The sequence below is a fragment of the Ictalurus furcatus genome, chromosome 11 (assembly GCF_023375685.1).
Source record: "Ictalurus furcatus strain D&B chromosome 11, Billie_1.0, whole genome shotgun sequence".
In the NCBI taxonomy this organism is placed as follows: domain Eukaryota; kingdom Metazoa; phylum Chordata; class Actinopteri; order Siluriformes; family Ictaluridae; genus Ictalurus; species Ictalurus furcatus.
Window position 1 is genome coordinate 1,062,630 of NC_071265.1, and position 21,082 is coordinate 1,083,711.

The window sequence follows — 21,082 nt, forward strand, 5'->3', positions numbered from 1 at the left end:
GTTAATAATATTGCGACAAGGAACGTGCTTTGGCCCATATTTTCAGACACATCTTTTCATACATATACTAAGTATGTATACAGGTGCATCACAAAAAATTAGATTATCGTGGAAAAGTTATTTTTTCCGTAATTTAATTCAAAAAGTGGAACTTCAATATGTTCTAGATCCATGACACATAAAGTGAAATATTTCAAGCCTTTTTTTTGTTGTTGTTTTAATCTTTTTGATGCTTACAGCTCATGGATATCAAAAATCCAGTATCTCAAATTATTAGAATAAAGAATACTTAAAAGAATGAAGACCAGAGCAGGGGGATGAGCTTTCTCTTATAGAGCCCCACAATTAGAGAGAGAGAGAGAGATAGTTTTGTTTGTGTGTTTTACATTCTGTTTGTTATTAAACTTTATGTTGACATTCAGCCAGTTCCCACCTCCTCCATGCCCATCTTTAAAGTTTGTTACAGTTACCTTCTGGCTCTCACTTTTAGTTATACTGTCATAGCTAGTCTTGCCTGAGTCCCTGCTTTCACTCTGCACACAATGGACCTTTTTTATCAAGCTGGATACAAATGGATGGATGTACAAATCGTTCATACAAGAAATTCGGTATACATGAAAATACTGTAAATTTAGAAAAACATTAATGTCCTACTCATACTCCTGAATGTGTGTAAATTTACACAGAAGAAGATTAAATAATGGAAACCTTGACATGATCGAGTTCAGATCATATAATGTGCATGGATAACTGCACTCATATATCTGGAATATTCTGTCAAGTTGAAGCGTTCAGCAGACGAACTTATAAAGAGCGACTTATACAACAGTTTTGGATTCTCTGTCAGAAACACATCGTCATGTTCACGAGGTCAGGGACTAAAGGTCAAGAACATTTGGTGAAAACTAGCTGTTTGATATTATTGGCATTAATTAAAGAATATAAAAATGAAGAAAGCAATCCAACACAAACCCATAAATTAAGACAAATAAAACACTCAAACATTTACACACAGCTTTACTAAAAGATTGTTAAATGAGGCCCAATTTACTTTCTCTTAAACAATTACAGGACAAGAGCATACCTAATAATCTGCATTTTCTCTCTGTGTGGAGCTACATGTTAGTCCTGCCTGATGGGATGCTCGTGATCCTGACTCCATCTGCACTCTGGACCTGCTTCCTTCATGTGAGAATCTCTCACTGACGCTGCTGCTGAGGGCCCACAAGGCTAGCCTAAAGTTTGTCACGAGACTGCGGTGAATGGTACTGCACAGATACCCTAGCTGGCTGTGGATGATCTCACCTGGATAGCCTAAAGACTGCACTTAGTGAAAACAGTTTATGCTCAAGTATCATTTATTATTACATTCATTAAATCACACTATTTTGTTCAGTGAACAGGACAGACACACAGGGATGTTTGAAAATTTGTGAACCCTTTAGAATTTTCTATTTCTCTGCATAAATATGAAAACAATCAGACCTAAAACAATCAGATTTTCACACTAAAAGTATCTCTCAAAGTCATCAGAAATCTCCTTTGTTCATGCCATCATGCACTTCACAAACATGTTGAAATGTGATGACAATCAGGTGTGAGTGAGTGAGCGTCCTGTTTTATTTAAAGAACAGGGATCTGTCAGAGTCTGATCTTCACAACACGTGTTTGTGGAAGTGTATCATAACACGAACAAAGGAGATTTCTGAGGACTTTGGAAAAAGAGTTGTTGAAGCTCATCAGGCTGGAAAAGGTCACCATCTCTAAACAGTTTGGACTCCACCAATCCACAGTCAGACAGATTGTGTAGAAATGGAGGAAATTTAACACCATTGTTCCTCTCCCCAGGAGTGGAGACCAACAAAGATCACTCCAAGAGCAAGGCGTGTAATAGTCCATGAGGTCAAAGAGGAACCCAGGGTAACTTCTAAGTAACTAAAGGCCTCTCACATTGGCTAATGTTAATGTTCATGAGTCCATCATCAGGAGAACACTGAACAACAACGGTGTGCATGGCAGGACTGCAAGGAGAAAGCCATGGCTCTCCAAAAAGAACACTGTTGCTCTTCTTCAGTTTACTAAAGATCACATGGATGAGCCAGAAGACTAATTGAAAATGTTTTGTGGATGGAGGAGACCTAAATAGAATTTTTTGGTTTAAATGAGAAGCGTTATATTTGGAGAAAGGAAAACACTGCATTCCAGCATAAGAACCTTATCCCATCTGTGAAAAATGGTGGTGGTAGTGTCAGGGTTTGGAACTGTTTTGCTGCATCTGGTCCAGGATGACTCACCATCACTGATGGAACAATGAATTCTGAATGATACCAGCGAACTCTAAAGGAAAATATCAGGACATCTGTCCATGAACTGAATCTGAAGAGAAAGTGGGTCATGCAGCAAGACAACGATCCTAAACACACGAGTCGTTCTACCAAAGAACGGTTAAAGAAGAATAAAGTTCATGTTTTGGAACGGCCAAGTCAAAGTCCTGACCTTAATCCAATAGAAATGTTGTGGAAGAACCTGAAGCAAGCAGTTCATGTGAGGAAACCTTCCAACATCCCAGACTTGAAGCTGTTCTGTACTGAGGAACGGGATAAAATTCCTCCAAGCCGATGTGCAGGACTGATCAACAGTTACCACAAACGTTTATCTGCAGTTATTACTGCACAAGGGGCTCATACCACATACTGAAAGCAAAGGTGCACATACTTTTACATCTCACAGATATGTAATATTAGATCATTTTCCTCAATAAATAAATGACCAAGTATAATCATTTTTTGTTTATAATATTTATTTAATTTGGTTCTCTTTATCTACTTTTAGGACTTTGGATGTTTTAAGTCATATTTATGCAGAAATATAGAAAATGCTAAAGGGTTCACAAAGTTTCAAGCACCACTGCACATATTACTCAGTCTCAAACCATGAGGACTGAAATATCCAGTAGTGGTGAAAAAGACCATAAAGAGAAGCCATGTACTCTCCTCACAATGGAAATGTAAGCACACAGTAGTTTAACTGCCTGTTTAAAGGAGTGATCACCTAATTTCCCTAATATCTCACTTCCTAATTCAAGTAAATGATCCACAAAAAGATTATTTATGTCTGTCAGCTATTCTGGCAAAATATCAGAAATCCCTTTTGTTATTTCATTTATAAAAACCATTACAGTTATGACAATTGTTTAATTTCACTGATCTACTGTCATGAGAGAGGAACTTTATTTTTATCTTCTTGTTTCTAACAAATATTCTCATATCTGGTCAAATGAAGAAAACACAATTTATTCTAGTTTCTATTCAATAATATAACATCTATGTGACCACGCTGTCATGGAATTACAGGAATCTGAGAACAGATATGATCTTGTCAATGTCTTGAAACGGTGGCGGCTCGCAGGAAAACAATTTATATCAATAATTAAATGAATTATTCGGGCACCAGACAGGATTAAGCCGGTCAAAATTACAAACAGAAAACCCAGATCAGCTCTAAACGCCACTGGTTATGTCACGACTGGAAGCTGAGACGGATGCAAGTGCAGATTTTTTAAGTTTTAATAACGAACAAATTAACCATACAAAAACACTCTGACCACGAGGCAAAACACTGTGGCAAAGATGAAAGAAAAACTAAAGAACAGGACACGGCAACAGAGACAAAAGCAAGGAAAGACAAACCTAAGACAAGGCATGCAGTGCAAACAGTGGCTGTATACCTGAGTGCTCCTAACAGAAACATGAATCAGGTGCAGGTGGTCATGTGACATTGATACAGTGGCTGCTGGGAACTGTGGTCAGAGTTCGTTCTCTGATTCATGACAGGTTAACATACAGTCAAAATAACCAGCACTTTAAAACAACAAAAATAAATGTAAGGGGGAAAAAAAAGTTTTGTTCATCTTTGAATTATATTTGCTCAAAACTCATCACCAATATATTTAACAAATACATAAATGTTTCACAACTCTTTCGTTTAAAAAAAAAATACTTTTAGTGTAACAAACAGAAAAACACAAGAACACAACCGAGAAACAAAGAAAAATAAAGACAACAGTACACTCCAACTCCCCCAATCCAAATCGGCAGATTCACGATAGTCCGTTTCACAAAAAAAGAAAAAAAAATCAATTAAAAAAAAAAATCATCATCATTATCAGAGAATACAGACACAGTATACACAATACATACAGGAATATATTAAATTATTATACTCACACTACAAAGTGAGGTGGGAGTGCGTATGGTGAAAGTAGTGTTGCAGCTTGTTGGGTGTGTGTGTGTGTGTGTGTGTGTGTGTGTGTGTGAGAGAGAGAGAGAGAGAGAGAGAGAGAGAGAGAGAGAGAGAGAGAGAGAGAGAGAGAGAGAGAGAGAGAGAGAGAGAGAGAGAGAGAAGCAAGCCACCTCTGACCCGTTACACTTGGCAGCTTCTGAAGAATCTGAAACTGAAGAACGATACCCAGCAGAAACACCTTTCATCCCTTGAGTACACTAACGCTCTGTGCTGATATCCGAAGCTCGGAGCACAATTCCTCGGAACATTCTGGCGATCACTCCAGCATTAAACATAGCGTGCACCCAGCTGATGTTTGTTTTTATTTTGGTTTTTCCAGCTCTGCCACAGTCTTACAATCTCAATATATCCAACTTCAAAATACAATTATTACATTTACAGCATTTGGCAATTATCCAGAACAATTTACATTTATCTCACTTATACAGCTGATAAGTTGAGGGTTATGAGCCTTGCTCAAGGGCCCAGCAGTGGCAGCTCATCAGTGCTGGGATTTGAACTCATGACCTTCTGATCAGTAGTGCACTGTCTGAACCACTGAGCTACCACTTGCCCAATTTTTTTAAAATTATTATTATTATTATTATTATTATAATTATTATTATTGTTGTTGTTATTTTACCTGAAATAGTTTGGAAAAGTACATTTTATTTTGCAGTCATCTAAAATTTCATAGCAATGGAAACCCCACTGCCCATTCTACTACATACAGTACAACTTACTATTTTTGTCTAGTTATGACCAGTATATCTATAATTTTGGTATTCATTTTAAAAAAAGAATCTACTTTTGGAGAAAATTTTGCTTGAAAAGTGTGCTTGGGGTATCTTTCTTTAAAATAAATGCCCCTTGGTTTGAAATATTGTTTTCTACTGCACTGAAATACATAAATTGGTTAAGTGCGGCTTAATGTTCAAATACTTTTTGGGGACACTTTAGCAAGAATGAACAAAAAATTCCAAAACATTAGATAAAGTGATTAATCTGACATAAAATAAACATTTGGAATAAAACGAGTTAATTCCCAAACTTTGCTGAAAATTATATCATATCCTCATTTTCAGCTTTGCTAATATGCTTGTGTTGCTGAAAATTACTGTGTCCCCTAAAACTCTTCCCAATCTCCGATCAGTGATACAATTTCTCTCCAGTGTGAATGCGTTGGTGTTTTCGGAGATTGCCCAGGTTAGTAAAATTCTTTGTACACTGTGAACAGTGATAAGGTTTCTCTCCAGTGTGAACGCGTTGGTGTATTTGGAGACTAGATTTTTGGGTAAAACTCTTCCCACACTCTAGACAGTGATACGGTTTCTCTCCAGTGTGAATACGCTGGTGTTGTCGGAGATCACTCAGGGTAGTAAAATTCTTTGCACACTGTGAGCAGTAATACGGTTTCTCTCCAGTGTGAACGCGTTGGTGTATTTGGAGAGTGTCCTCACGACTAAAACTCTTCCCACAGTCTAGACAGTAATACGGTTTCTCTCCAGTGTGAATGCGTTGGTGTTGTTGTAAATGAGCCTTTCGCGTAAAACTCTTGCCACAGTCTGAACACTGATATGGTTTCTCTCCAGTGTGAATGCGCTGGTGTCGTTGGAAGTCTCGCTGGCAGGTAAACTTCGTCCCACATTCGGAGCATCGATACGGCTTCTCTCCCGTGTGAACGTGCTGGTGTTGTTGTAAATGAGCCTTTCGTGAAAAACTCTTCCCACAGTCTAGACAGTAATACGGTTTCTCTCCGGTGTGAATGCGCTGATGAACATGGAGACTAGACTTTTGAGTAAAACTCTTCCCACACTCTAGGCAGTGAAACGGTTTCTCTCCAGTGTGAACGCGTTGGTGTCTTTGGCGATGACACTTCTGTGTAAAACTCATACCACACTCTGAGCACTGATACGGTTTCTGTCCTGTATAAACTAGGAGGGGATTAATGAGAAGACGTGTCTCACTAAACCTCTTCTCACAACGTGAACACTGATACAGTTTCTCTCCTGCATGAATGTGCTGGAGGTTTCTCTGACAAGTAAACTTCTTCCCACATTGTGAGCACTGATACGGCTTCTCTCCTGTGTGAATCCGCTGATGCTGTCGGAGATAACTCTCTCGATCAAAACTCTTTCCACACACTGAGCAGTGGTGATTCTTTTTCTGCACTCGTCTGTCAGAGATCTTAGAGTGGAAAGTATCAGAGATTTGTTCACTACTGCAGCTCTCCACAGGTTCCAGATCCTCACATTTAATCTCTTCTGACTTCATCATAGTTGAAATGCTTGATATTCTTGTGGAGGTTAAGTTATGATGTGTAGGAAAGAGGACAACTGGAGGAGACAGGACACCCCTCAAATCTGCATCAGAGAAAGACAAAAATTATTGATTTAAAATTTTAACCAAATAAACCATTTTGCTATATTCTATACATCTGAAAATCAGAACTACAAAATAACTTTCCTAGATTTCATGAATAAAATGATTGAGTTAGTGTGTAGTGAAATACAGGGTGTTAGTGTGATGGAGCTCTGAGTCCCTGACCGAGTGAACCAGCATGAGGAGGTGTTTTTGTAGAGACTCCAAAGCGCTTGTGTGAGTCCTTAAGGGCGTCTGTTAAATTCTGTACATGTAAACAAAGCAATTTAAACTTGATCGGTATATAAAACTAATCTAATACCAAATTATATTATTTTAAGCCGCTCAATCAACGTTTACATTAATAAAATGAAACTCGATTATGATTAGCGTCAATGTAGTAATTAATGAATAATTATCTGCACACTGTAAGGTTTCACTAGGGCTGCGTTCCAAATGAGTCCTGATAGGATATATAGTGCACTACAGAGTGTGTAAACACCACTATTTTATAGGCTGTGTAGTGCACTAGCACAGGAAGTAGAAATCCATTTAGGATTCAGCCACTGTTAGCCGAGTTGAACTTACCTTGATATTTACAGCAGAACGCAGTTAACCTCCTCAAATACACCCACAACGGATCAGATGGAACTGTGGAGGTAAAACCCTGTCAGAAATATTTGAATGTAAAGATGATTAGTAGAGTCGGAGAGCTCAGATCATCAATCAGCAAAAGTGCCGCACGTCTTCTTCTATTTCTGTGAATGTGTGGCGGAACGCGACCTAGACGCTCACAGCGACACCTACTGGAGCATTGTATTAGCGCTCATGAACCGGATATCAAAGGGAAAATAAAACTAAATTAAAGCTACAAGCAGCGATGACCAGGCACTCGGGGTGCACGTTTGGGCTGCTCTGCCAGGGGAATGCCATTCCACTTTTTTAAGTACTTTTTTAGCACTTATATATTGTTAGGAGTGCATCACAAAGTAAAACAAGTAATTTCCTGTTGCCAGCAGGTGGCGCTATGACTATAACTGAATACTGGCATGTATATTGCCTCAGGCCAGGTTTTGTACAAAACATGTGACATTTGGTGCAAATTGAACATTGTATGTCTGAATTAGTGTAAAACATGACAATTCATGTTGCCAGCAGGTGGCACTATGACTATAACTGAACATTGGCATGTTGATGTCTTCAGGCCGGGACTTTAAACAAACTTGTGAAGTTTGGAGCAGAATGGACATTGTATGTTTGACTTGTAACAACTTCCTGTTTCATGGCAAAACATCGAAATGTGTGAGTCTGCCACGCCCACGCCGTGCAGCGAAAACTTAAACGCTTCGCAATTTATCATCGTCAATGCCTTTAGATGAGACTGACCAAATATGATGTCGATCTTATGAAATCTCTAGGAGGAGTTCGTTAAAGTACGAGGCCTGAGAACAATGGTACTCTGTGTATTCTATAAAGTTCAAACAAGCATAATGTTTTTCATAGCTACATTAAGAAAAACATCTTTGTGCTGTTCTACTTCTATAGTGTGTCCCAAAAGTCTCCGTACATATGGAGGGGACGATGTACACCAGCACCACGTCGGTTGTGTCTTCGTCAGTGGACGTCCGTGAACGTCCACCTCTCGCTTGGTCCGCAACACTTACAGTCTTTTTGAATTTGTTAATAAGTTTGACGACAGTGTGGTGTATGTGATGTACTCGCCATGTTTCCTGTTAAAGTCCATCGCAACCTTGCTACAGCTTCCTGGTCCAGCCATGAAAATTATTTCAATATGTCCTTCTTAAAGGCTATCTGAAAAAATATATATAATATAGCCTAAATGAAGTATGAAAAATTTTGGAATACATTTTGCTAAAAAAGTGTTAATGTATGGAGACTTTTGGGACTTCCTGTATAGTGTCACATCCTATAATGTAGATCTACTCAAGATATGTATTTTATGAACTGAGAATTATGCAATTTTTAGTTTCAAGTGGCAGCAAATACATTTGTGACCAAATTACCTTGAAAGTGATTTACCTTCTCTGCTTTATAACTTGTCCTCATTTGCTGAACGACTGTAACCCTTCTGGCAGTGCACATACACCAGGATTCAGATGTAAAATAAATGTCTGTTTATTTCTAGGGAAGGTTTAATCAACCCAATAACAAGCTCTATACGTGTTGTAGAAGTGTAGTCCATGGCGGCCATGTTTGTAGGCCGCAGTGCAGGATGGGAAGTGTAGTCACTGGTTTGCTGTGACGTGTCAAAACTAAGGTGAATTGAATTGAATTGTACATCAGTCGATCTTTTTAAATATTATTAGAAGACAATTTTTTTCACTTGCTTTCAACTGTGATTTACGTGGGTGCTTATTTCATATATTTTTATTTGTTTATTATATTTTTATTGCATTTTCTACATTTACATGTATATGACCTGTTTCTGCTGTTATGTGAAGCAATTTGGTCAACATGTGTTGTTTTTAAATGTGCTATAGAAATAAAAATTGATTGATTGATTGAAGTCAGCGTTAATTTGGTCTGTGTGTGGCCCAGCAGTGGTTCCGACCGACTAATATGATCCAGTGGACCGGAACCTGCTTGCTAGATGGGGCTATATTAGCAAAACCGCCTTCGGTTGTTGTGGTGATTAGAAGCGCTAATACAATGCTCCAGTAGGTGTCGCTGTGAGCGTCTAGGTCGCGTTCCGCCACACATTCACAGAAATAGAAGAAGACGTGCGGCAGTTTTGCTGATTGATGAGCTGAGCACCCCGACTCTACTAATCATCTTTACATTCAAATATTTCTGACAGGGTTTTACCTCCACAGTTCCATCTGATCCGTTGTGGGTGTATTTGAGGAGGTTAACTGCGTTCTGCTCTAAAGATCAAGGTAAGTTCATTAAAGTAAGGCTGGTTATTAGGTGTATATTTACTTATAGATTGAAATCTTTCTGCCTGTTCTGCTCATGTGAAGAGGACTGGGACAGGTCCCTGACAGGTCATATTTTTTTAGATATCCTGGAGCTATTACCAGACACAGGAATAAGAATCTTTTTGTAAAGAGATGTTTTATCTAATCTAGCTAATTTAATGAAATATGGAACCAAAAGCATGATTTTCATTTAAATCTTCTTCTTCTTCTTCTTCTTCTTCTTTTTGGTCATATCTGACTATAGGTAAAAGTAATATTCAGTTACTTTTACATAGGTCCTAAAAGACTGTGTTGGCATTAGAAATGAATCCGTGACTGTGAGAGTGGTTTATTTGATTAAAGCACTTGGTTGTATCTGACACTAGCTTGTGCAATATTATCAAATACAAGCCTCATAATGTATTGTTTCAGCAAACTGGTAGTGGTGGAAGGTTCTAAAATACTGTTTCTTTTGTTTTCATTAAAATTACAAAGTCAACATTGTTTTAATTTCTGTATTTGCAACTTGTTTATTTCACCCGTGCTAACTGGCAGAAGCAGTGAGAATGACCAGAATACCTTCATGTAGTCCTATAATGAGAGTATTTCCCGTTCTTTTTCTCTCCTTCTACACTTCGTCAACATTCACACCATATAGAGCTATCAGTTTAGCAGCTTGTGATTATAGTCAGAGCTCCAGGTGTTCTGTCCTCCAAAAGCTTAGTATAACCTGCTGTCATATCCTCTCATCACTTATACATCAGTGTGTGTGTGTGTGTGTGTGTGTGTGTGTGTGTGTGTGTGTGTGTGTTTTCTTCACAAGCATCTTTTTGTCCCAATAAACTAAGACTTGCAGTCATGCAGCCTGTGTCTAAACCTTTGGGAAGCAGAAAACAGCCAACAGATATGCACTAACTGCCTCAGCATTGACTTTCTTAAAGACTCTGTGTCATATATCATCGTAGGCTGACTTTCTGGCAATGCCAACACCGGTGTGCTTGGATTCTGAGTCAAATCTGACTTAACTCCCAAAGCATTAACAGCTCAGTAGTTGCAAACAAATCTAAGGCTCATGTCCTTCAACTGATTTGTCCTTATACCCAATTACTACTCATCCTTTCTGTTCCTCATCAGAAGAGAATGAGGATGCTATGACATCAGACATGTCCGGATTGTTCTAGGCTGATAATGGCCTAGCAATTGAAGTCAACTTTATCATCCCCAACATCTGAAAATGGGGCGGAGTTAGTTGCAGCCAGCTTGGAGGCAAGCTGACTAGCTCTGAAGTTGTTGTGGTTACGCAAGTCATATAAGTTACATAGGTTCCCTTTTGAATCTAGCTCCTCTCAAGGTTTCTCTGTAGGAGTTCTCTGGAGGTTGTGGGGCAAGGACTAAGGTTAGGGTTAGCATTCATTTGGCTGATGATTTTGTCTCACGAATGAAACTGAATGTACGCTAAGTTGGATATGTTACTGGAACAATATTTGGTTTACCCTCCTTACTGACGTCTTGACACTTCTGAGAAGTCCTTCCCCATAACACTAGTCAGTTTCCAAAAAGGAAAGCAATGTTGTTTATAGATTAAGCAATGTGGTTTATGTGTTAGAAATATAAAAACATTGATCATTTTACATTTTTTTTCCTGATGCAGATATGAGTGGTGTACGGTCTTCCCTTGCTGTCCTCTTTCCTACACATCTTAAATTTACCTCTGCAAGAACATCCAGAGATCCTTCTAGGATGAAGTCAGATGTGTGTGAGAATCAGGAATCCACCGAGAGCTCCAGTAGTCCCCAAAAAGCATCTGGTACTTTTCACACCAACTCCTCTCAGGGCAAAAAGAAAATTCACCCCTGCGCACTCTGTGGGAAGAGTTTCAGTCAAAAGAGTACTCTCAAACAACACCAGCGCATTCACACAGGAGAGAATCCCTATCACTGCTCACTGTGTAGGAAGAATTTTTCTAGCCAGAGTAGTCTCCAGCGACACCAGCATATTCACTCAGGAGAGAAGCCGTATCACTGCTCACAGTGTGGGAAGAGTTTTATTGAGAGTGGTGATCTCATAAAACACCGGCGTGTTCATACCGGAGAGAAGCCATATCACTGCTCACGATGTGGGAAGTGTTTTACACAAAAGAGTAACCTCCAGAAACATCTGCGCATTCACACAGGAGATAAACCGTATCGCTGTTCGGACTGTGGGAAGAGTTTTACTCAAGGAACTGACCTCAGAGTTCACCAACGGATTCACACAGGGGAGAAGCCGTATCACTGCTCACAGTGCGGTAACCGTTTTATTAGCCAGAGTTGTCTCCTGCAACACCAACGCATTCACACCGGAGAGAAGAAGTATCAGTGCTCACACTGTGAGAAGAGGTTCAGCGAGAGACGTAATCTCATACAACACCTGCAAATTCACAAAGGAGAGAAACCGTATCAGTGTTCGCATTGCGGGATGAGTTTTAACAGACAGAATAATCTCCAGCAACACCTGCGCATTCACACCGGAGAGAAGCCGTATCGGTGTTTAGAGTGTGGGAAGAGTTTTAATCGAGAGGACGCTCTGCAAGAGCACCAACACGTTCACACGGGACAGAAACCCTATTACTGTTCAGCATGTGGGAAGAGTTTTACTAGACATAGTAGTTTCCAGCAACACCAGCGCATTCACACGGGAGAGAAACCGTATCACTGCTCACAGTGTGGGAAGAGTTTTCGTAACCAGAGTAATCTCCTAAAACACCAGCGCATTCACTCAGGAGAAAAGCCGTATCTGTGCTCAGAGTGTGGGAAGAGTTTTAATCGAGAGGACACTCTCCACGTACACCAGCGCATTCACACAGGAGAGAAACCGTATCACTGCTCGGACTGTGGGAAGAGTTTTCGTAACCAGAGTAATCTCCTAAAACACCAGCGCGTTCACTCTGGAGAGAAGCCGTATCACTGCTTGTTCTGTGGGAAGCGTTTCAGTCAAAAAAGTTATCTGAAAAATCACCAGTTTGTTCACACTGGAGAGAAAGTTTATAAGTGTTCGCAATGTGGGAAGAGTTTTAGTACGTACAGAAACTTTCAGCGACACGAGTGCGTTCACACAGCTGAGAATGAGGACATGCAGCAGTTCTCATGAAAAACTGTGGGAATGAACTAATTTTATTCTAAATGCTTAGACATAAAATCGTGCAGATACAGTCCAAGAGCTTCGGTTAATGTTCACATCAAACGTCAGAATGGGGGAAATGTTCTCTGTGACTTTGAATACATTATAAAATGCATTGAATAAAATAAATATTAACTGACAAGACCCAACACTCTTCTATCTATCTTTTAACAATAATACCTCCCTTTGCTGATTTTGCGTTAATTTCTGCAATTGCAAAATCCTGGAAGGATTGCATGGTGTTAGTTCAAATAATGTATAGCCCTGCCTTGTGCCCCGAGTTCCCTGGGATAGTCTCCAGGTTCCCCCGTGACCCTGTGTTGGATTAAGTGGTATTGAAAATGGATGGAAATCATGGGGTGAAGGTATATAATGGTTTCATGCAGGTATGAGTGAAACCCCACAACGAAGTGATGCATTAATTAATTTTCTGTGCATCATTTAGTTATGGGGTTTCACGCATATTAATTAACTATTATAAAAAAAATTAATAATGAAGGATATTAAGAAGCAGGGGAATAAGGTAGACTGGGAAATACAGAATGTTACTTAGGCCTAGGGCTGCACAATTAATCGTATATCGATCGCGATTACGATTTTGGCTGCCCAGGATTACATGAACATGATCGACTGCGATATTAACGTTTAAAGTTCGTCCTCCACTCATAGAAAACTCAGCTGCAGATCAAATCATGCGCTTCCTAAACTTACAGCCAATCACCATAGAGCAGCGCATGGATGATGTCATTTTGTATTGCCAAAACCCGGAAAGGATGTTCGCATTTTACCGCTCGAACTGCCAGTTTCGCTTCGAGCTCCAGCGCTTTGCGCAAGGAGAAATCATGACATTAACATGATGCTAAATGGCACTACCATCACGCTGAACGGGAAAAAACTTTGCAGATAAACTCAGGGCTCTGTGACTAAATATTTATTTGCACCGGTGCGAGTGACCTGTTCAGAGTTGTATAATACAATCGGGATTAAAAACTACAGGAAGTCCAAAATGCATCTACACCGAGCAACAGTTACTTTCACACTGCTTTTCATCTCCTCAGTCAACCGAACAAGTGTGTAAATACTGCAGAGAAGCCATTATGATGACGAGTAACACTTCTCGATCTCTCGCTTCAACTTCCCAATCTCACAACCGCCATCTTTTATTGATCCCGCAAAATGAGCTGAACTTGCACCTGCTCGTGTAGACACAGCAGCTTCGCGTGGAATAAATTAATAATAATGCTAACGCTACAAGGTGGGTTTAATTCAAACTCCTATATTAAATAATTCCTCAACAGTCATAATCAAGAGTAGCAACTGTTCAGTCTGTAAACATACAGTACAATGCTGCTCTCCTTCACTAACTTTAATTCACTCCATTTAAACTCATGGTTGCCAGATATCACAAGAAAAGTCAACTCCAGTTTCCATGTTTTGATTTAATCTCCCACCAAAACACAATATTATCAGCAGACATGGACACTGTACTGGGGAACTGATCTAAAACTGATAAACAAAAATAAAACTACTAAAATGTAAAGACAGAAAATGTGCTTAGTTATAAATAAATCATTTAATATAAAAATAGATATTATAATAACTTCATAAAATATAAATAAAATGAGAAATGAAATAATGTTTAATTACTATGGGTTGCATTTAATATCAATTTGACATTAAGCTTAGTTCGCTATTTCCTGAGAAAGCTATTAGCCTTTTTCCTAATATGGATCATTTTTGTGTTAGTCTACTTATAATTAGGACTCTCTATTGTTTAAGATATTTAAAAATAAATATTTTATACTTGTTTATTTATCAATTAACCAACAGTATTTCTCATTGCTATTATTTTAATTCAATTAACAGTGACCATGAGCAGAGAGCTTAAATTTAACTGTTTATGACCTCCTGATTAAAGCTTAATCAAAAAAAAGATTGGTATCTGGATCAGTATCGGCTGTAAAAATCCTGATCGGTGTGTCCCTAATGAACACCATTAAACAAAAGTGCTTTGCATCTGACGGGTAAATGAACTCACCCAATCACATCCTATATGAGATTATTCAGATATATACACAATATACACAGAGCGGTTCGAGAACTGACTCCAGCCCAGAACTATGACAGTGGAAAATGTGTAATAGTGTAGCTTTAAATATATTTAAGAGCAGCAGACTTCAAAAACTGAACATTGATGTTTATTGTATTTGTTTACAAGGTGAACAGGTAAACAGTTGTTTTTTGCATACAGTCTGTTAAATTAAGTGAAAATATTAAATTTAGTTTATCAGAAGGTAAATGAATTTTTCATGGCTCACACTATGTTCCTAAATTCTGTCATAATTGACCAGCTCAAGTTTTCTCATGCCTACTTGTGTGTTATATTGTGGCATGAGAAAACTTAATAAATGTGAAAGTTCAATAAAATATGTTGTCGCAAAAATCAATGAATAATCGTGATAAATAATCGAGATCTCAATATTGATCAAAATAATCGGGATTATCATTTTGGCCATAATCGTGCAGCCCTACTTGGGCCTATTACTTAGTAATTAGAATTTCATTTAGTGAACTTATTCATTTTAATGCTGAGTTAAATTCGGGGATTTTTTAAAAATCATGTGATCTGCTGCAAGAAATAAATTATTAAATGCTTAACTTTCAGTGGTGGCTTTCTACTGTGATTATTACTAAATCTTTTCCTAGTGAATTATGAAAAACATTGCTTATATGAATTTGGAAAACATGGTAGATTTTCTGCTCTCTGTGACTGTACTGCATCGAAAATAAATAAATGAATGAATAAATAAAAAGCACTGTATTCTATAAAACTAGGTAAAGGCATTTAATGTATACATTAATGAATTAATTATAATTTATTCAGTAGTCAGCGTTAATTTGGTCTGCATGTGGACCAGCAGTGGTTCCGACCGACTAATATGATCCAGTGGACCGGTACCTGTTTGCTAGCCGGGGCTATATTAGCAAAACAGCCTTCTGTTGTTATGGTGATTAGGCGCACTAATACAATGCTCCAGTAGGTGTCGCTGTGAGCGTCTAGGTTGCGTTCCGCCACACATTCACAGAAATAGAAGAAGACGTGCGGCACTTTTGCTGATTGATGATCTGAGCTCTCCGACTCTACTAATCATCTTTACATTCAAATATTTCTGACAGGGTTTTACCTCCACAGTTCCATCTGATCCGTTGTGGGTGTATTTGAGGAGGTTAACTGCGTTCTGCTGTAAAGATCAAGGTAAGTCCATTAAAGTAAGGCTGGTTTAGTAAGCGATAATCCACGGATAGGAGCGCGTTACAGGACGTGGAGGTAAAGAAGTCCCCGAGTGTATTCAAAACATGTAACGTATACCTAGCTCTGAATTATCCTATGGAGCTCTTCAACGGACATGGTGGTGGAAAGAATTTGGGATGGGAGAAAAACAATTCTAAGCTTTTGCGTTCTCTCGTAAATATAGCCTACCTGTTGTGGTGTTCTGCGCGGTGGTTCGCGCTTGTATCTTCACAACATCACTTGGGTAATTTTTCGTCGAAACAATGCTCTTTCGCGTAATATCCTTTTCAGGTGTCTTTCACTTACGTCAAAGCCATGCCTCGAACTAAGCACAGACCGCATTTCTTTATATTTGAGTCCAATTTCAAAATAAAACTCTATGAACCGCTCCATTGTGAACCTACGGAGCTGTGTGAACCACTACCAGCGGGAAAATAAACAGCAAGTGTTTGACCGAACTCAACAGGTTTAGCGAGGGAACGCAAATGTCTAATAGTGTAGCTTTAAATATATTTAAGAGGAGCAGACTTAAAACACTGAACATTGAGCTTTATTGTATTTGTTTACAAGGTAAACAGGTTAACGCTTGTTTTTTGCATACAGTCTGTAAAATTAAGTGAAAATATTACATTTATTTTATCAGAAAGTAAATTAATGTGTCATGGCTCACACTGTGTTCCTAAATTCTGTCATAATTGACCAGCTCAAGTTTTCTCATGCCTACTTGTGTGTTATATTGTGGCACATTAACGTTACCATATCTAAAAAATAATAATAATAATAAAACAAAAAACACTAAACTTCAACTGTGCTCCTAAAGTTGTGTAATCTCCTAAAAGAAATTAGCTGCATTTACATGGACAACAATAATCCACTCTTAATCCAATTAAGACAATATTTTGATTAAGAAACTACCATGTAAACAGCAGTTTTTACTTACCTTAATCTAATTCAGGTCATCATCGAAGTAAGCCCTAATTGAATTAAGACAGGTGCAGTATTCCTGTTTTAGTCACATTATGGACGTGTATTAGAGACATGTAAACACCTTAATCACATTATGAACGTCGTGTGAGAGTTTTCACCGCATTTTGCGACAAGACCTGATCACACACGAGTTTCACGTTTTACGGCAAACAAGAGAGTTCGGCCGCGTCCCAAACCGCATACTTTCCTACTATAGGCCTGTAGTGGGGAAAAAATACATGTATCTCGGCTACTATATAGACGGTAAGTACGCGGTTTGGGACGCAGCCCACAGCTTCAAGCAGTTGTCTATTAACACGTACAGCATGACAAATAATTAACTGCACTTAAAGCGTTCATAAAAAAATTAAATAAAAACACCCAAAACTGTATACAGTACCATAACGAAGACAAACTGTATGTTGATGCGTGAAATTCTGGAGGGATGTCGGAGGGCGTGGCATGGTGATGTAATGACGCGGGCTGTTAATCTAATTATGTTCTAAAACATGTAAAACGGGAACATGACAGGAGTATTCTAAAAGCGACTCATGTAAACACCTTAATCACATTATCTTTTTATTTATATTTTGCTTCTTCGAGATGATGCACTTTAAGGACCAGTCAAATTTGATGCAAAGATTTGTACATTAGCAGGAATGTAGCACAACATGGAGGTGAAAGCAGCGGTCTGTTTATTTAAATGTGAAAGTGCAGTAAAAATATGTTGTCCCTAAAATCAATGAATAATTGAGCTCTCAATATTGATCAAAATAATCGGGATTATCATTTTGGCCATAATCGTGCAGCCCTAACTCCTGACAGAATCTTAATATGAATAACTGAATCAGTTTAATCTAGCAACGTGTAAACAGCTCATAGCAACAAGGGAGCGCAGTTACAGCTCCTATCTGACAGCCGATTCTAAAACTGGTTTCAACGAAACATCAAGCAAGCAACAGTTAGCAGCTACTGTTCGCCCTGAGTGACTAATCTCTTTTGCACTTCCGAAATCCCCTCCAGAATGCACAAGTCAGGTTCCAGACAGGAAAGTTCTTATTTAACTCTTAAATTCAGCTTAAAATTAAAGCAATGTGATTTACTTTTTGAAAATATTGAACCACTGACATCTTTGTCTTTTTCCTGATCCAGGCATGACTGCTGTCCTGTTGCAGGTGTTCTCCTGCTGTCTTGCGTATGCAGTGTAAGTTTACCTCCACAAGAATATCAAGAGATCCAACTGGGATGAAATCAGATGAAATTAAATGTGAGGATGTCGAACCCTCAGAGAGCTCCAATCATCACCAAAGCTCATCTGATATTTCCCACATGAACACCTCTCCCAAACCAATTAAACAAGAAATTCACCACTGCTCATTGTGTGGGAAGAGTTTCAGTAAAAAGAGTTATCTCAAACAACACCAACGGATTCACACAGGAGAGAAACCGTATCACTGTTCACAGTGTGGGAAGAGTTTTACTTGCCTTAGTCATCTCCATAACCACCAACGCATTCACACAGGAGAGAAACCGTATCACTGTTCACAGTGTGGGAAGAGTTTTACTTGCCATAGTCATCTCAAACGACATCAGCGCATTCACACTGGAGAGAAACCGTATCACTGCTTAGAGTGTGGAAAGTGTTTCACTCGAGATGACAGTCTACAATTACACCAACGCGTTCACACTGGAGAGAAACCATATCACTGTTCACAGTGTGAGAAGAGTTTTACTTGCCATAGTCATCTCCAACGACACGAGCACATTCACACCGGAGAGAAACCGTATCACTGCTCACACTGTGGGAAGAGTTTTACTTGCCTGAGTCAACTCCAACAGCACCAGCGCATTCACACAGGAGAGAAACCGTATCACTGTTCACACTGTGAGAAGAGTTTTACTTGCCAGAGTTATCTCAAACGACATCAGGGCATTCACACAGGAGAGAAACCATATCACTGCTTAGAGTGTGGAAAGAGTTTTAATCGAGAGTACAGTCTCCAGCAACATCAGCGCATTCACACGGGAGAAAAACCGTATTACTGTTCACAGTGTGAGAAGAGTTTTACTTGCCAGAGTCATCTCCAACGACACCAACGCATTCACACTGGAGAGAAACCGTATCACTGCTAACAATGTGGGAAGCGTTTTCGTAACCAGAGTAATCTCCTAAAACACCAACGTGTTCACTCTGGAGAAAAGCCGTATTGCTGCTCACTTTGTGGTTGTAGCTTTGCTTACCTCTGCAATCTCCAGCAACATCAGCGCAATCATCCCCAACCAACATTTTTCTGAAAGCCTTACAGAACTCTTTTGAGATCTTGGCATGATGACGCCACATACCTCATTAACACAGGGACCACCAGACACTAGATATGACAGGGGTATAAATAATACCGGTTCCACCTGCACTCCCTAAGCAGGTTCTGACCACAGGCACCCAATCTTCAACACCTGATTCACATTATATGCATTTGAAGGTGTGATGCAGTATATGTAGGGGTGTACATGCTTTTTCCATGTCACTGATCTGGATTTTTTTTGTTAATTTAAATTGTAAAAAATTATTACAAAATGTCAATTTTATGTCATTTGATGGAGTGTATCACCTTTATTAATAGGTACTGTTTCAAAGAGGATCAAATGTTTGCTTGTCCAAATATGTAAAAAAAAAATAAATAAACAAACAAACAAAAAAAACAAATTCTTCCATGGGGTGTACTTTTTTCACATGACTGTACAAGGAGTTATACACAGTATATTAACTGCAGTCAAAAGCTTGGTCATAAGCTCCGGAGCTGTGCTTACAGACTGTAACAACCACCACCAATGGAAATTTAAATAAGCCTCCTAGTTGCAAGAACATCGTTGTAGACTCCGGTGATTTTTAACAGCACACCCTTTATTTTGGTTTCAGAATCAGCCACGTGTTCATAACGACGTTCACTACATACTATTGAATCGCACGCGTTTCCAAGCCAACAGAACACAGTTGTGGTTACAAGCAATTAGAAAGGGATAATTAGTCCAAGGAGCTCTGTCTTTGCAGCACCCATTTCATCTCCGCTACGCAGCTATCTATCAGATCAGTGAACTTGGCTTTCTAACTAAGAAGTCAAGCAGTTAACCTACAGTGGTGCTTGAAAGTTTGTGAACCCTTTATAATTTTCTTTCTTTCTGCATAAACATAATCAGATTTTCACACAAGTCCTAAAAGTAGATAAAGAGACAATTAAACACATGAGACAAAAATATTATACTCTGTCATTTATTTATGGAGGAAAATGATCCGATATTACAGATCTGTGAGGGGTAAAAGTATGTGCACCTCTAGGATTAGCAGTTAATGTGAAGGTGAGATTAGAGGCAGGAGTGAGTGAGTGAGAGATCTGTTTTATTTAAAGAACAGGAATCCAGCAGAGTCTGATCTTCACAACACAAGTTTGTGGAAGTATATCATGGTATGAAAAAGGAGATTTCTGAGGACTGTACATATAAAATAGCATCAGTTTTTATGTTAAATCTACAGTGTTTGTGCATTATCAAACCGCCTAAAACATGCACCATCTATCTTTACTGCAAACACTACAGTCTCATATTTCAGCTGAGAAATTCAGCATTGCTCTTACAGATGTCTGTCAACCTTTTACACTGTTTTGACACCCTATTAAATGCCTGCTTACCTGCTTGCTATCTGGAACTATATTAGCAAAACTTGCTTGTTTTGATCCTGATTAGGGGCTCTATTTGACCAGGGAAGAGACGGACTGGTTCAGTGATTCAAACAGTGATTGTTTCATTTCATTTGGTCTCCCTTTGTTAACTGGCTCGTTGCTATTCCTAGCGTCAGATGTCGGAAGTTAACAAAGAGGGACTCGTAGCAGTGTTCTTTTTAATGTTGAAAAAGCACATGAAAGGAGGTGGAAGGAAGGGCTTTTGATTAAACTGGATCAAATGGAAATAGGTGGGAAAATATCTAACTGGATTTTAAACTTCTTTTGTGGAAGAACTATCCAAGTTAGAGTGAATAGTCCTGCTAAAGGTAGTGTGTGCAGCCTAATCATGAATAAATGACACTTTCACACAGGTTAAGACATGGAGAGGT

General features: G+C 38.9%; 3 protein-coding genes across 3 annotated transcripts in view; 2 read left to right on the forward strand and 1 right to left on the reverse strand.

Annotated features, from left to right (window-relative positions):
* The window catches only part of LOC128615114 (zinc finger protein 850-like), a 39,830-nt gene extending 32,449 nt beyond the window's left edge, over positions 1–7,381 (reverse strand). Inside the window, exons 1-2 of the mRNA XM_053636971.1 lie at positions 7,231–7,381; positions 5,508–6,644 (exon numbers count right to left, since the gene is read on the reverse strand). Of these exons, the coding sequence (XP_053492946.1) occupies positions 5,508–6,558 (1,051 nt within the window). The 5' untranslated portion in view covers positions 6,559–6,644; positions 7,231–7,381. The remainder of the gene's footprint in view (positions 1–5,507; positions 6,645–7,230) is intronic.
* Positions 7,382–9,164: 1,783 nt separating this feature from the next.
* On the forward strand, positions 9,165–12,902 carry LOC128614782 (zinc finger protein 501-like). Its single transcript, XM_053636390.1, has 2 exons — positions 9,165–9,539; positions 11,212–12,902. Exon 2 carries the CDS (start codon positions 11,214–11,216, stop codon positions 12,687–12,689), a length of 1,476 nt encoding a protein of 491 aa, XP_053492365.1. The 5' UTR covers positions 9,165–9,539; positions 11,212–11,213; the 3' UTR covers positions 12,690–12,902.
* A 2,922-nt stretch (positions 12,903–15,824) lies between these two features.
* On the forward strand, positions 15,825–19,868 carry LOC128614798 (zinc finger protein 23-like). Its single transcript, XM_053636411.1, has 2 exons — positions 15,825–15,975; positions 18,130–19,868. Exon 2 carries the CDS (start codon positions 18,175–18,177, stop codon positions 19,108–19,110), a length of 936 nt encoding a protein of 311 aa, XP_053492386.1. The 5' UTR covers positions 15,825–15,975; positions 18,130–18,174; the 3' UTR covers positions 19,111–19,868.
* The last annotated feature ends 1,214 nt before the right edge of the window (positions 19,869–21,082 follow it).